This window comes from Eptatretus burgeri, chromosome 7, assembly GCF_056783735.1.
Source record: "Eptatretus burgeri isolate ZD-2024b chromosome 7, Ebu_testis_v1, whole genome shotgun sequence".
NCBI classification, from domain to species: Eukaryota; Metazoa; Chordata; class Myxini; order Myxiniformes; family Myxinidae; genus Eptatretus; species Eptatretus burgeri.
The window spans coordinates 108,120,601-108,137,314 of NC_140967.1; the positions used below are offsets into that span (position 1 = coordinate 108,120,601).

At 42.9% G+C, this 16,714-nt stretch overlaps 1 protein-coding gene across 3 annotated transcripts in view; it reads right to left on the reverse strand.

Moving 5' to 3' along the window:
* Positions 1–10,691: 10,691 nt before the first annotated feature.
* SUPT16H (SPT16 homolog, facilitates chromatin remodeling subunit) overlaps positions 10,692–16,714 on the reverse strand; it is a 91,749-nt gene continuing 85,726 nt past the window's right edge. For all 3 annotated transcript variants that reach the window (XM_085890235.1, XM_085890234.1, XM_085890233.1), the window contains exon 26: positions 10,692–12,663. In XM_085890235.1, coding sequence (XP_085746361.1) covers positions 12,560–12,663 — 104 coding nt within the window. In that variant the 3' untranslated portion in view covers positions 10,692–12,559. The remainder of the gene's footprint in view (positions 12,664–16,714) is intronic.

Here is a 16,714-nt window from a genome sequence, read left to right on the forward strand (position 1 = left end):
ACTCCTAATCGAAACACAGAAGAGATGCGAAATAGAAGATGAAACTAAAAAAAAATGCTCCAAATGTATCATTCTTGGAAAGAACATGTGACGTGTTAAATGAACATGATGTGTACATGGAATTTGGGAGTTCATGGAGGAAAGGCGCCATATTTGTGGCTCATTGGAAAGAAACCAAACGGAGTTAATGCGACTGATAAATCTATAGTAATAAAAGATAATGTGTGTGTGTGAGAGTGAGTGTCCTTAACTCCCAAACCATAAAACCTAGCAACCTGAAACTTTGCATGCATGCTAAGAAAATTCCAAGGAAGTGCAAGAGTGAAAATTGGGTGTTTGGGTTAATTAAAAAATACTTTTGAGAAGATAATTAACGGCATTATTTAACTAGAACGGGCACTCATAGAGCGCATACCTTCGCCGCCACTACTTTTTTTGTTATTGGTATGAGTGTGGGGAACTGGTTTCATATGAATGGTCTTATGACACAAACCACCTATCTATAATGTCATGACCCCCCCGACTTTCGGGGGCTACGGACTAAACAACAATCAACTCACGTCGTTTTGGCGAGTCTTCACTCGCAAGCTCGGTGAATAGGTTTCAACAACAGAAGGTAATCTCGTTTGATGCCGGTTTCATGCAAATCGAATAATAATTGACTGAGTTATGCTGAAAACCGCATATTTTTCAAGGGCGTGACCCCCCCCCCCGACATTTTACCCCAACCGGTGACATGAGGTTATGACGTCATTGTGTCACAAGATTGGGCATTAAATTCTGAACATTTTGGTGCTGGGTTCATGTAAAGCGGACAAGAATTGACCGCGTTATGACAAAAACCGCATATTTTTCAAGGTCGTGACCCCCCCTGACCTTTGACCCCAACCGGTAACAAGAGTATGGGCGTCATTGTGTCATATTGCATATCACAAGATGAGACGTTGAATTCTGAACATTTTGGCATTAGTTGCATGCAAATTGAATAAAATAAAAAAATCGTAAAAAGACGATTTTGACCTTTTCGTGACCTTGACCTTTGACCCGAACGATCCCAAAATCTAATCGAATGCTTCCTGGCTAATAACCAATCATCCCACCAAATTTCATGCAATTTGGTTTAATACTTTTTGAGTTATACGAATCACAAGATTACAAATAAATAAATAAATAAATAAATAAATACACGCCGACCAAAACATAACCTTTCGCAGAGTGCGAAGGTAATTATATCCTTCATCAGGCGCATCCTTGGACACCCTTGGAGTCTTCGCTCCACCTCGATGGGGATCCTAATTCGCCATTTTGTTCGGCCTATTCAAGCATTGCCTCGATTTGGAAACATGATTTACCCTCACGGACTAATTAAAGTATGCAATCGAAATATTATGTCGGATTTGAGAATCAGATCTGGTGAACAAAATAAGTGTCAAAATCTGGAGCGAAATTCGAAAATTTTAACAAATTAGTGATTTTTATAACCTCGTGTATTTATTGAGGTCATGGTGAGATTCACTTACCTTGGCAGTGATATTCATGTCTCTGCTGTCTGTGAGTCAGAGGTCAATAGATGTCTGGGTCGGGCCTGGGGAGTCATGGATTCACTGGATCATGGGGTGTGGCGCTGTCGGTATCTGTGCGGGACAGTGAAAGTCTGAGTCTTCAGGTCATTGGTGCTTCCAGTCTTGCTCTATGGATGCAAGACTTGGACTCTGACCAAGGATCTGAGATGGAGACTTAATTCCTTTGGTACCAGGTCTCTTCGGAAAATCCTTGGCTATCGCTGGTCGGACTTTGTGTCCAATGAGCGGTTGCTGAGAGAGACTCAAATGAGATTTGTTATACCTGCAAAATCTGTGAGCGTCAGCGGTGGCTGTATGGACATGGGGCTCGTTTTCCTGATGCTGATCCTGCTCACCAGATTCTCTCAGCGAGGGAGCCTCGTGAGTGGAGGAGGCCGATGGGCCGACCAAGTGCCTCGTGGTTTCAGCAGGTTGATCAGCATCTCAAGGAGATTGGGATGGGCCAGGCATCTGCCTGGGGGATGGCAAGACGGAGACCCCTGGAGTACCGGCGGAAAGTGGACGCAGCGACGCGCTGCTCTGGCGCGTGGTCACATATTTGACCTAACTTGGTGGAGGTGTGAAGGGGGCTTATGAGGGGGGGTTGCCCCTCCCCCCAAATATGTATTTGCCACAAAATTGGTTAATTGGTACATTTTGCCGATTCCCTCCCACATTGACTTGCTCCTCAGTATCATTATTCTACCAGGTGAGCATCCAGGGATATTTCACTTATTTTTTAATTTATATTATGGACCCGAGGCATCAAAAAGCTACACATGTCAAACAACAGTTTCAAATGGAGCACCTCACCGCAATGAGAGCATTATATTAAAATTGCATCAGATGTGGAAATAAATGTGAATTTGTTGCTCCCACCTTGCCGGCTCGATGACACAAGATGACTCTTGCATTTTTGCCAGATCCATCCCTTCCCCATTTTGAATCCCGTGTGGACAAGGGAAACTTGCTGTGTAACAGAACACAGCGTATTTAAATGAAAAAACGTTGAAAAACTAATCAATTATGCAAGTCCAACAAATGTAAATGACTTCGAGGTTAAATGATTTGATACAATATACAATGATCAACAAAACGGCTCATATTACAAAAACAAGGTAATCGTGGCTAAAATAACAATTAGACATCATTCAATGTCCCACTTTGAATTACATTTATAAATAAGGGTGAGTAGTTCACATGAGAATAAAAGTTTGGGAATATGATATGCAACATTTGGGGTATTTCTCTCCAGGTCCGAGTCATTCAATGTTATCGGACAAGTAGAGGATCTCATCGCAAGCTTTGGTGAGAAACGTGTGTTTACTTTAAAGCTCCAAAATCATTTTCGAGACGAAGGAACCATTGTCTCATTATTTTCTGGTCAAGTTTTTATGAAAGTGAGACACATCATCGTATTAACAGCATGGACTGTTTATTAAACGCATAAACAAAAACATTTTTCCCTCAACATTGTTGAGGCTTCAGTGTGTTTCATCAACTTCAAAGTGTGACTCAAAGTATGTTGTTGTGGAATTTTCTGATTTGCTCTGTTAACCGACCTGGGGTAAATCCTGTTACTCAATTTGTGAGAAACAATTAATTCACTGTCCACAACGAAAAGTACATTTGATCAGAGAACATTTATTTCATGGTACCACGGAGTCCAAAATACTGAGATGGTAAACATCCATAATGATTTGCACTAAACTAAGCTTACATTTCCTGATATACATACATATACATATATATATATATATATATATATATACATATATATATATATATATACATATATATACATATATATATATATATATACATATACATATATATATACATATATATATACATATATATATATATATATATATATATATATATACATATATATATATATATACATATATACATATATATATATATATATACATGCATGCTGTGGAGGAGTGGAGACAAGTGGGGGAACAAAGAGAAAGAATGATGACCTTCAGCTGGCCATGGTGAGAGAGGATAAAACATTAGGTTATAGGTCTTACAAATAAATGAATATAAGAAATTGTGTAAATAAAAGGCAGTGAGGACATGGGTCTGATAAGCATTAGGCAAAATAACTCAAACTGCAATAAGTGTCTACTCGGTGAAAGCGAATGACATAATCACAGCAAAAGTTGCAGTGCCATCAACCAGGCCACCCTAAGCACAGCAAGACACCCCCCCCCCCCCCACCCATCCTGTTCCCAGCCAAAAGGGAAACACAATTGACAGCCAATTCGACTAGAGCATAAAAATTAAATTTATAAAGCACCAGCAACAATTATAATTGGGAGTACATGAACATAATTATTTCTTTTCTTCCACAATGTTGATGAGGAACAATCACTGTAACAACAAATTGTCAATGCCCCGCAACTCCCGTCCTCCCCTTCAAGCACGGCGCGTCTCCGGCGCTCACCCTTGAAGCACGGCCCATCTCTGGCGCTCGCCCTTGAAACGCGGTCTGTCTCCGCGCTCGCCCTTCAGGCGCGACCTGCCTCCAGCGCTCACTCGAGAATGGCCCACCTCCGGCGCTCGCCAGTCAAGCGAAGCCCGCCTCTGGTGCTTGCCATTAAATCATGGCCTGCCTCCGGCGCCTGCCCTTCAAGTGCAGCCCACCTCTGGCACACACCCTTCAAGTGCGGCACAGCTCTGGCACCCACCCTTCAAGTGTGGCCCGGCTCCGGCACCCACCCTTCAAGCGCGGCAAGCCTCTGGTGCTCGCCCTTAAAGTGTGGCCCGCCTCTGGCACATGCCATTTTGGCGTGGCCCGCCTCCGGCGCTCACCCTTTTGGCGTGGCTCGGATTTGGTGCTCACCCTTCAGTGTGGCATGCTCCCAGTACTGCCCTTGAGGATTGGTCCACCTCTGTTCCTTGCCCTATGGCCTGGCTCTCACCCGGTCTTCTTCCTTTGGCCTGGCCCACACCCGGTCTTCTCCCTTTGGCCTGGCCCGCACCCGGTCCTCGCCCAATGAACACATTCCAAAGTCCTTTGAAAGCTGGGGATGTTTCATTTTCGTAAAAGTAAAAAAAACGTGAGGCCACTGCTATCAAAATGGCTGCCTTCACAAACCCATGAGGCCACTGCTATCAAAATGGCTGCCTTCACAAACCCATGAGGCCACTGCTATCAAAATGGCTGACTTCACAAACCCGTGAGGCCACTGCTATCAAAATGGCTGCCTTCACAAAAAGAAAGCACATTTACCAGTCCTTCACCTGACCTGGAAATCCATTAAAAAAAAAAAAAAAAAAAAAAAAAAAAAACTTCAAAATTATATTTCGATCACGATAAAAATAATTTGATTTCATGAAATGACGAACTCTATTTTACATACGAAAAAGTAAACAATTCTCAGAGTTCAGAATTCAAAAGTAAAACTGGATGTTCGAGTTATTACAAAATAGTAACTGCACCCACAAACGCAAATGAATTGGGATTACCCAGCTAACCACTACAATTGAAAAACGTTTTTTGTTTGAATGTAAAAACCTGATGATGAACAGCAAATTATTACAAAAAGCAGGGGGGGATGAAGAGGGAATGGGGGGATGGATGTTAGGGGAAATAATAATTGTTGTGGTTTGAAACAGCTCTATGAGAGTCAATGATCATACACAATGATCACGACTTCACCTTCCTAATACTATATGAACAGTTACAATAACTCAATAAACCACGGGGTTCTTTTCCAATGGCTGCATTGTCGATAGAGCTTGTTTAATCATTGTGTATCGTCATGGCACAAATCGCCAGGTTGTGCTGAAGGTGTCAGCATGCCTGGCAGAGAAGGGAAAACCCTTGTGGACAAATCCATGGATTGTTTGGAATTTTCTAACCAGCTGGATAGGACGAAAAGGTTTGTGATGCGCATGGTGATGTGAAAGGGTGAACACCATCCCACGGACGTTCATTCGCAGCCGCCGAAGCAGCTTTGCTCATGATTGCAGCCTCGAAAGGAGTTTAATGAAACAGGTTGAGGGTCCATCAATTATTTATCCCAGCACGGCCCCGGACGAACTGTTTGAATCGTCTTGTAATGCATTTTGATCCAGAAGTCCGTTTTATTTCGCTATGCAGGCTGTGGCTGCCTGGTTGCATGATTTCTGGGATCACAACTGTGCCACTGATGCAGTGCCCACTGTTTCCAGTGAGCTGGTAATGATTTTACCGACCTCAGAAGGACGACACCAGGTGGGTAGACTCGGCCTGTTATTTAATGGCACGACATTAGCTCAAACTGAAGACCCCAATATCTTAAGGCAACCACTTTAGCCGTTAAGCCAACAACAGGCAAAATCCACCCGCGAATGAATCCTCTTCCCGAGGATAAGCAACAGCACCTTGGAGCATTCGAAATACAGGACACCCGGCAAGGTTTACAACACAGAGCCGTCATTGTGGGACACTCCTCGCAAGTCCACCTCCTCATCATGAAACATACTGGTCCCCTGTATGAAGAACTTATAATGTGTGGTCATTTAGGTGTTCCCTTAAGACGACACGGTTATTGGTTATTTTCGGAGGGGCATATTTACATGTAAAGTGAGCTTTTAGTTGTCTTGGAAATTTTCCATTCCACTTCCAGAAGGATCACAGGAAAGGTTGAACATTTCAAAGCCGAATGGGTCATGATATCAAACTTTAGCCTATCTCCAAAACAGCCATTTCTGAGGTGCTGTTAGACACTCGTATGATCTCCATGTAATATCCTCACTTTAGATGACTTCTCTTTTCCTTACATGGAGCATTGTACCTTGTTCCTGGATGGCGGAGGTTAGGTTTTCACCCGTCTGGCTGTCTGTTAACAAAATATCTCAACAAGTTAGGGACAGATTTGGACGAAATTTGGAGGAGGGCTTGGGTATGTGACATACGAAATCCAATGTAATGTGACATACAGAGGAGGACGAAAGGATTCGATTTTGCTGAATATCTGAATTCGGATCGGAGAATTTTTAAAGTGATTTTTTTCATCATTGAGAGATGGGGCCAAAATGATTATATATATATATATATATATATATATATATATATATATATATATATATATATATATATATATATATATATATATATATATATATATATATATATATATCTCTCTCATCACAATATGTCAAAAAGCCAGAGAGAGATTCAGCCAAAACTAGGTGGATGAGTTCGGTAAGTGACAAGAACAAGCCGATTAAATTGAAGTTGAGGTCCAAATCCAGATCTGGCCTCTCAGTGGGATCCAAAACGTAAAGTAATCAGCATGGCTTTGGTATGCGCTCTCCAAAGTGCCCTTCTAGTTACCATTGAGTTTATCAATGCACCATTGTGCAATATTGTTCCAAATGTGTTATATTACAATGATTCAATGAAATTGCTGGCTCATCCTTCACATAGTTTCTTTATATTTTGATATAGCCTCAATAATGTTCAAATCTGCAGTCGGTGTTGGTCAAGCAATGGTTGTGACCTGTGAGTGTTCCTTACATTCATTTGTTTAACCATCAATATATTGCTTTGAAATAGGAATTATTTTGGACAAGCAAGCTGCCATGTCCGCACGAGAGTCCAATCAAGGTAAGGATGGAAGAGGCAAAAATGGAAATGGCGTCTTCTGTCATCAAGCCGGTAAGCTGGGAGCAACAATTCACATTTATTGGCACATCTGATGCAATTTAAAAGCTCTAATGGTAGCGAGATGAAACTTTTTGGTGTATATATATATATATATATATATATATATATATATATATATATATATATATATATATATATATATATATATATATATACACACATACATACATACATACATACAATAGAATATAAGACCCGTCGCTTTGCTGACAGAAATGCCAGTCTTTGTTGTGATGGCTAATCAATATGGCAAGAAGAAAAAGGATCCCTTGGAGTGTGGGGAGAACCTGTGTCGCAAGTTGGCGTTTGCAGTTTCGTCACGTGTGCCCGTGTACCCACAAAAAGTTAAAATATATATATATATATATATATATATATATATATATATATATATATATATATATATATATATATATATATATATATATATATTAATACGAAGCTTGCACACTAAAAACTCGGCTCTTGTCACACGATCCCTATGAAATTGCTGTGGCACTTAGCGGACATGCCGACAATGTTTGGGAAGTCTTGGCGTTCCATAGTGCCACTTGCATTTTGCACAATGCGTATTCTTGTCATTCCCAGTGTACGGTCTGTCGTCTGCTACCAGCTATGTTGTAATGCTATTCCGTGCATGTGCACGGGTATCGCTAGTGTACATATATATATATATATATATATATATATATATATATATATATATATATATATATATATATATATATATATATATATATATATATATATTCATCACAAACCTTAGCGGGAGTTCCCTGAATCCATTGCAGTTGGATTTATTTAAAAGCCGTTAATCCATTCTCAAGTTGTAAGACGACAGACAGACAGACAGACAGACAGACAGACATGCCAAAATTATATGTACATATATATTTATTAATATTATTATTATTAATTTTTGGAGGCGAGGGTTCATCATAAAAAATTTGTATTGTTGTGGAACCCATTGAACAATTGCAAATCAATAGTCGGATGAATCGTGTTCTTGAGTTTGAGACATAACGGATGAGAACCAACCACGACTTGTCAGTTATCAGGATCATGCCTTTTATAATGTTGATCAATGCAATGTACCGATCCATGCAATGACCCCACATCTCCCAACCCTGCCCTCCGGTACTGCTCCATGCAATGACCCCACATCTCCCAACCCTGCCCTCCTGTACCGCTCATTGCAATGACCCCACATCTCCCAACCCTGCCCTCCCGTACTGCTCCATGCAATGACCTCACATCTCCCAACCCTGCCCTCCCGTACTGCTCCATGCAATGACCCCACATCTCCCAACCCTGCCCTCTTGTACCGCTCCATGCAATGACCCCCAATCCCAGCTGTGCTACACTCCTGTGTGCAATGACTCCCCCCCCCCCCCGCCTCCCCTCACATCCCCTCACCCAGCCTGTGCAGCAATGTTTTGATCTACCAAACACGTCGCTATTCAATCAAACTGCCACCAAAACCTTTGTATAATTTCAAATATTTAGGCTCTAATCTTGCGAATGAAGGTGACCAGAAGGATAAGGACAATACATTTTTCACCATTTCAAATTAAAACATGCAATGTTCAATCAATAATGCAGGTACTTGCTAATTTTATTTTGTCCGGAGTGGCTGAATGCCTGGAACCAATGATAACGTCTCTAAGGTAAAGGCTACTGAATAAGACAGTCAGAGATAACAAGACACCGCACAGCAGAATAAATAGGCATGGCATACCTAAATTATATATACAGAGCTGTCCTGAAATATTAACGCTTATTCAAAAACATCACAACCGCATCACAATGCTAAAGGAATGACATTCAAATATAGAAAGGGCCTCCGGCTGAAGGGCCTCAGAGGCATCGGGAAGGAGCCGCCAACACACCGTCCTTCACTTCCCTGGGACACGCATTATTCCACTAACATTCTCTTCAAAGGGAGCACACAGAAAACGCAATTATCATCTTCCTGACACCAAGAAGTCGTGCAATTAATGAGCAAAAGCTTTCCTGCAGCTCGAAGCGACTCCAAGATCAAAACGAATAAAGGACGACGTGATAAACGTCTCGAGGTTCTCTTTGAGGTGGCGGACGTTAACACTTTTAAACACACTTTAACCGCACCAGTCGTTCCATAATCGAGAGCAAAGTCCTTTCAAAAGAAAACCAGCCGTCACCACTCTCCCCAGCTACCCCTAACTCTACCTTTGAATACAATTTATATCGTCATCAAATATGCTACACCATCACAGGGTAGTTAGCAAGGTGTCTCAGTGTCACAATTTTTTTTTGCAAATCTCCCATCTTAATCAGACTTCCCTGCAACATCTCTCAGAGAGTGAAGTGTCTTCAAAACTAGAGCAATGACTCCGAATCTGGGCAAGGTACCAGCACACAATGGCCAACTCCAGTTGAAAGGCAAAAGGCCGATGAAATGTTGCTAACGAGCTCGAGTAAATGTTACGATAGTTAACAAGGACACTTGTTAAATATATAAATAAACAATGAAAACTTCATTAACGACCACGACAGTGCTTCATATAAGCTTCATCTTGCCATGAAATGGTCACGTGCTAACCTTGCTCACAATTCTCGTATTTATAGCAACGACCGCATTGTGACGAACCTGCTGCTCGGGGATGATGCGATGATGGTTGCGGAACCAGTGCGATGGCGTGCAACTGGATGAAACGTGCCTCGTCCATGCGGAGAAAATGGCTGCTTTTCTATAGCAATGATGTACTGCAAATGTACGTGGTGATGCAACAAAAACAGACTTCAAGGAGTCCTGTCCTGTGAGCTGGTACTCCGGCATTACAACTGTTTCTCTCAGATTCTGCAGAATTTAAAGCTCTCTACATGATTAGAATCTCCTGTAATGAGGCCGAAGCTCAGGGTCTGTTGCACTCACATCGTAAGCAGGTGACTGGTCTTTCTATTTATTTTTTTCTACCATCTATTCTCTAACATTGCTCTCTCTGCCCCCTCAATCCTTTGCCCCTCCCCATCCCATCCAGGATGCACACATTCTTGGAGTAAACCCCTCCTGGTAAAACTTCCAAAATCCAGGCTGACTGCACACCTCAGCTGTTATATTCCTCACTTATCCTGTTTATGGAACCACCTTCAGGAGGCTGGTCTGTCTCACACTTCCATCCAAGACCTCAAGCACTCAGTGTACCACCATCTCTTGTCATCCCCAATTCTGACCCATGATCTTTATTGCCCCCATTAACCTTTCCGAACCCAACCATATTACTTGCTGATTTCAGTGGTTCCTCTCCCTGCTCCCTCCGATCTTTTCCTGTTCCTTCATTCGCTCGATGTTTGTCCCGCTGTCACTTTAACCTTGCTCTTCCATGAGCCTCGTACCTGGAAAGAAAAAACAAAAGCAAAACAAAGTAATGTTCCAGGTGGTTTACAACAGTCAATGCTAGAAGAGACAGACAAAGTAGAAATCTAAGGCAAGGATTTATTGAAAAAGATTCTTGTTTGACAATCAAAACAACCCACAATTCATCGATTTTGTGCACAATTCTAAACACAAAAAAGATTCTACTTTATTTGACGACTGTGGCTGCAAAGATGCCGATTAAGCGATAATCATGTTTACAAACCAACGGGCAAAAACACTACCTTTAAGCAAAACATGATCTCCCGCTGCAAACTGTACAGGCAGCGACCTCAATGCAAATTAAGAACAGCAATACTAATAATAACGACAACAACAATAACATCTGCTGTACAACAAAACAGCGTTTAAATGGTAAGTTTTGGAGCCGGTCTAATTCACCATTAGCAGTCTATGCATCGGGCCGGTATCTTGGAAAACCTGAGAAATCTATCGGCAGTCCCGTGCGGCGCGCTTCCATTGCATAGACCTACCTAAGTGCACCCAACGTTTTCCTTCATTAAGGAGCAGAGATCTTTGACCCGCAATTATATCCATGGCTCTCGAAAGGTCAAATAAAAATAGCGATGACCATTCCATTAGGCCAGTTGGCCCACGTAGCGAAAACGGACGAACGAGTGGGAGTCACTCATGGATGGCAAGATCACGACGTTCTTTGCCTTTCTTCAGTTGCATTTGCAAAAGCACGCCTTCCACCGCAGACAAGTTCCCCGTCGTCTTCGACGGTGGCTGTTTGCTCGCGTGCGTCAAGACGCCGGTTTGTTTTTCCTACAAACTGCATGCAAGCTCGAGCTCCTGCACACGGGATCACTTCGTCATCTCTAGCTACTAAACAAAACCCAGAAAGAGCAGGCTATGTCTGCTGATGGAAAAGAAAAAGAGCTACGACGTCACAAGCAGTGACACAATCGGTGAAAAGAAGACCAGGAAACAAACAACACCATTATTATAAACAATACGCACACACATTGCCAAAGCAAAGCGATGCGCGGAGTATAAAAAAAAGAGGAATGGAATATTTCAAAACAAATTTCCCATCCAAACACCTGATTAAATCAAACACTCGCTATTATAAGATTCATGAAAATAAAAAAGACAAATAGAGGAGGCAAATGCTCCATAATTTTGATTACAGTTTGTTGGTATATATACCTGTAAGCACTGTGCACATACCCATCATGTCTCCCAGATTTACCCCCTTCCCCCACCACATCTCACCAAAAAAAAACACAACAAAAACCCCTAAAAATATTTGCTTCTTCTCTTGCTCATTAGTCCGAATGTGCTGAAGTGAAAGCAAGTCTTAGGACTTGTCCTATCCGTTACACGAGCGGCAGGCTCCCTTCCCCTCTCCTTGAACGTGCCGTGTCATCATTTATAAACTCGGCTCCAACGGCCACTTGCCAATTATCATTCAATTCATCTTTAAACTTGACAGTTTGTCTGTCACAAAGCCTTGATTGGCAAGTTAAAACAAAAGGAATCCATTGTGTGGGTCCCAAAACATTTCACTTACACAACCTCCCTTAAAATGGAATCAAACATGAAAGCTCGGTTTCCACTCTCGGGAAGGGACACTCGGATGAGAAAACCAAATGTCTTCGGTTTGTCCAGAGAAGTGAGCTGTGAGGTGAAGGAGGAATGTAAGGTGAGCTGAGGTGAACGACTAGCATGTTGCATACCAGTGGAGTCTGGATATCATGTTCATCATAGTCGATTTTGAAAATAATGGCCATTTTAAGGGAAAAATAATAAGAAACAAAATTTTCAGGGGATGTCTCGAGGCACTCCCAGGCCCGCCACGCACGATACATTATGTTGAACTTCCAACGACAACACAAAAGAAGAGCCCGTCTTTGGAAAAGGCCAAACCAGCAGGATACTGGCATAAAGCAACTCAGCGACATTTGGCCATCACCGCCGTGGTTTCTTCTTGTTCTTGTGCGAGTCGTGGCTCGCCTTCCGTTTACGTGTACTTCGATCGTCTTCTTCCTCCTGAATTCTGACTTGCTTATCAGCTGTGGAAATCAGGACATGTGAACATATCACAGTCAACATTACACTCTGCACATTGGAATACAAAGGCCATCATGAAAAAGTACAGTGTGTGTGTGTGTGTGTGTGTGTGTGTGTGTGTGTGTGTGTGTGTGTGTGTGTGTGTGTGTGTGTGTGTGTGTGTGTGTGTGTGTGTGTGTGTTTAGACCTTTCAGTGGCTTGTCCCACAACGTTTACAACACGTACACATGAAGTGTGTTCAGCAGACATATTGATTTGTCCACCGGACAACTGCCACACACTTTTGACCTGGCTGGACAGACCTTTCACTTCTCTTGGACAATCAGACAACTACTAATGTCAGGCCTAGTACATACGTACATACAAACATACGTACATACATACAGTAACTAAAACGGATTATTAACGGTTAAAGGGTTAATGAAGAGCGATTAAATATTTTTCGTAGTAACAATACCTTCCTTGATTGTCCTGCTTGGCGATGGTATAGCCCGCTTCAATAGGCGGCGCAACTTTTGTTTTCAGACTTAAGATGGCCCGATTGTGTGACTTCAACCACAGGCAAAGAATAACCTGCTGACTGAGGCCGCCACAGGATATAAAACCGAGGAGGTTGAGCTGAAATTTCATAATTCATTCTACCCTGTTTGAGTGATCAAGATCAAGATGTCAAGACTTTTCTTTACCACTGCTTTCAAGTTGATTGTCTGCCAATATGCAAAACTTTGGTGACGCAAAGACTCGGAGGAAGTATGGCAGAGATGAATCCAAAGTTCGGAGGTAGCGGGCATCAAAGACAACTATGCTCATCCTGGACGCATTCCGGTGCCACAAGACAGAGCGGACAATGATGATCCCGGGTGGCAATACTGACCTCGTGATGATCCAGGACAGAATAACATCTCTCCTCTAGCCTCTAGATGTCACCGTAAACAAGCCTTTCAGGAACAGTCTACGGTGCTGCTGGTCGGAGTGGATGGTCGAAGGAGAGAAGACCTGCACCAAAGGACGACTAATGGGAAAGCTGAACCTCCCAACCATCTACTCCTGGATCGTAAAGGTGTGGGAGGAGCTGCCATCAGCGATCACCTGTCAGGCATTCATGAAGTACTGTTGATGATCCAGGACAGAATAACATCTCTCCTCTAGCCTCTAGATGTCGCCGTAAACAAGCCTTTCAGGAACAGTCTACGGTGCTGCTGGTCAGAGTGGATGGTCGAAGGAGAGAAGACCTGCACCAAAGGACGACTAATGGGAAAGCTGAACCTCCCAACCATCTACTCCTGGATCGTAAAGGTGTGGGAGGAGCTGCCATCAGCGATCACCTGTCAGGCATTCATGAAGTACTGTATATGCAACTACCTTGACAGGACAAAGGATGATGTGCTCTGGGAGGACCTGGTTGGTGGCGACTCAGGAAGCGAAGACAGCGGTGATGATAACCTTGTCTATCCAGTCTTGGATGAAGATTTGCGTGCCACAACTTTGTCTATCCAGGGGATATGATGAGGAGACAGATGATGAGGACTTCCTTGGCTTCAGCTAAAAAGCTTAAGCATGAATGATAAGCTAATGCTTATAACAAATAGCCCTTTTAAGGGCTACAAATGGGCAACAAAGAATGTTTAAAGACATTGAACCCCCTTCCCACTTTCTTCTTCTCAATGTATTTATTTTACGGGAAACGTCGCAAAATCCGATTTTTTATAACGTGGGAAGGGAAGAAAAATTAGTGTGCGACTTGTACAAAAAATGTGGCTTATTCGCGGCAATTTACGCTTATACGCGGTAATTTACGCTTACACCTGACAATTTACGCTTATACGCGGTAATTTACGCTTACACGCGACAATTTACGCTTATATGCGGCAATTTACGCTTATACACGGCAATTTACGCTTATACACGGCAATTTACGCTTATACGCGGCAATTTACGCTTGTACGCGGCAATTTACGCTTGTACGCGGCAATTTACGCTTCCACGCGGCAACTTACGCTTACACGCGGCAATTTACGCTTACACGCGGCAATTTACGCTTACACGCGGCAATTTACGCTTACACGCGGCAATTTACGCTTACACGCGGCAATTTACGCTTACACGCGGCAATTTACGCTTACACGCGGCAATTTACGCTTACACGCGGCAATTTACGCTTATATGCGGCAATTTACGCTTATATGCGGCAATTTACGCTTATACACAGCAATTTACACTTCTCCACAGCAATTTACGCTTATACACAGCAATTTACGCTTATACACAGCAATTTACGCTTACACACAGCAATTTACGCTTAAACGCGGCAATTTACGCTTAAACGCGGCAATTTACGCTTAAACGCGGCAATTTACGCTTAAACGCGGCAATTTACGCTTATACGCAGCAATTTACGCTTAAACGCGGCAATTTACGCTAATACGCGGCAATTTACGCTTATACACGGCAATTTACGCTTATACACAGCAATTTACGCTTATACGAAGCAATTCATCTTCGACCCAAATTTAGGTGTGCCATGACAATATTTAGTCGGGCTTTGTGTCCCTTCCAATGCTTTGGACTTTTCACTGCTAAATGTGCTTTTTTCTCATTTATTTATTTGACCAATACTGTTTACTTACCCCTTTCTCTTCACCAGCCTCAACCAACAGACCTTACGCCGGAGGGTACCCGTTTTCTTTTGAATCGGGCCAATCAGCGGCGTGCTCGAGCCATACGACCGTTGGGCCTGCCTGATGACCTCACATGAGGGATGGTTTTTAATCGGTTTTTGCGGGACAACCGGTGGTTGGAGCAGGGAATTGGGAAAATGAAGTGTTTGCTTTTCCTCCAGCCTCTCCAGAGGAACTCTTACCAGGACTACCTATGGGAGCATCGCCGGGGTTCTTTAAGATCCCCATCCCCCACCATCCCACCTCCCCAGTGGAAGGAGGAACCGGTGTCATGATCTTGGAAAAGCAAACACCGAGTTTGTCTTCTTCTTCTTTCATATGCAGTCAATGGCTGCGAGTAGCATCACTGGCTGAGGGAAAGATGTTTCTGGCAGTGCTGCTGATGCAACACCCCTGCAGGTTAAGGCAGGAATTTGGAATTTGCCTCAGGTGCCAGAGATATCTCACCTACTCTTCGTGAAGGACACCATGGCATATTTAATATCCACCCACTAAGGTCAGCAGAAGGGATGCCTAGTTTAATGTCCATCCGATGGACAGCACACACATTGGTGCCCCACCCTGTCTGCAAGACACCAGGATGACAGTTTGCTGTGGGGTCGAGATTTAAACCCAGGCAAGATGGCTTAGAGGCGAGTGTGCATACCTCTGACCATCCTGCCAGGCCAAACACCAAGTTTGCCGACCTACCTTACAATACCTCATGTGTGGGGAAAGTGTTGCCTGTACTTCCCATCAAATGTAGGCGAGAGCACCTCGCTCGGCTCGACCGGGCCTGAAGCACTCAATTATTTCTTTCTCCCCATCCATGAATCACGTCACTTCCACCAACTCCCCTCAACCACCACACCTTCTAACACTGTTTTGACGTCTTGTATGTCCTCCTACCACTTGAGAGAGTGCGTGTCGATAAGTACAAGCTAAGTTAGACCTTCAGTTTAAAGGTGCGATTTATTTTCCGAATGGGACATCTCATTCTTCACATTTATCTCTGTAATTGTTATTTTCCATGCTTCCTGTCATGGTTTCTTTTACATAGTCTATTAAACTTCATTATTTCCTATTCATGTGGTTGTTGGGATCGATCGCATATCCGTTCATGAGTAAATTACCAGCGGGCGTGTGTGAATTGCGTTCTCAGCATGTTCAATCAAATTGAGAATCATAAAGTTTCCCAAGCCACCATTCAACGCACCTGTAATTTAACGTCTTTATGCTCAGGCCATCGTGCAGAGTTAACTCCGGCATCACCAAGTTTGATGTGAGAGGACCCGACCGGGTATTTTTAACAATGCATACATCCCACATCATCAAGTACGCTGCGTAAAAGTTAGGTCCACCAAACAAGGTATGTAAATCAGACTATCCGAAGTAA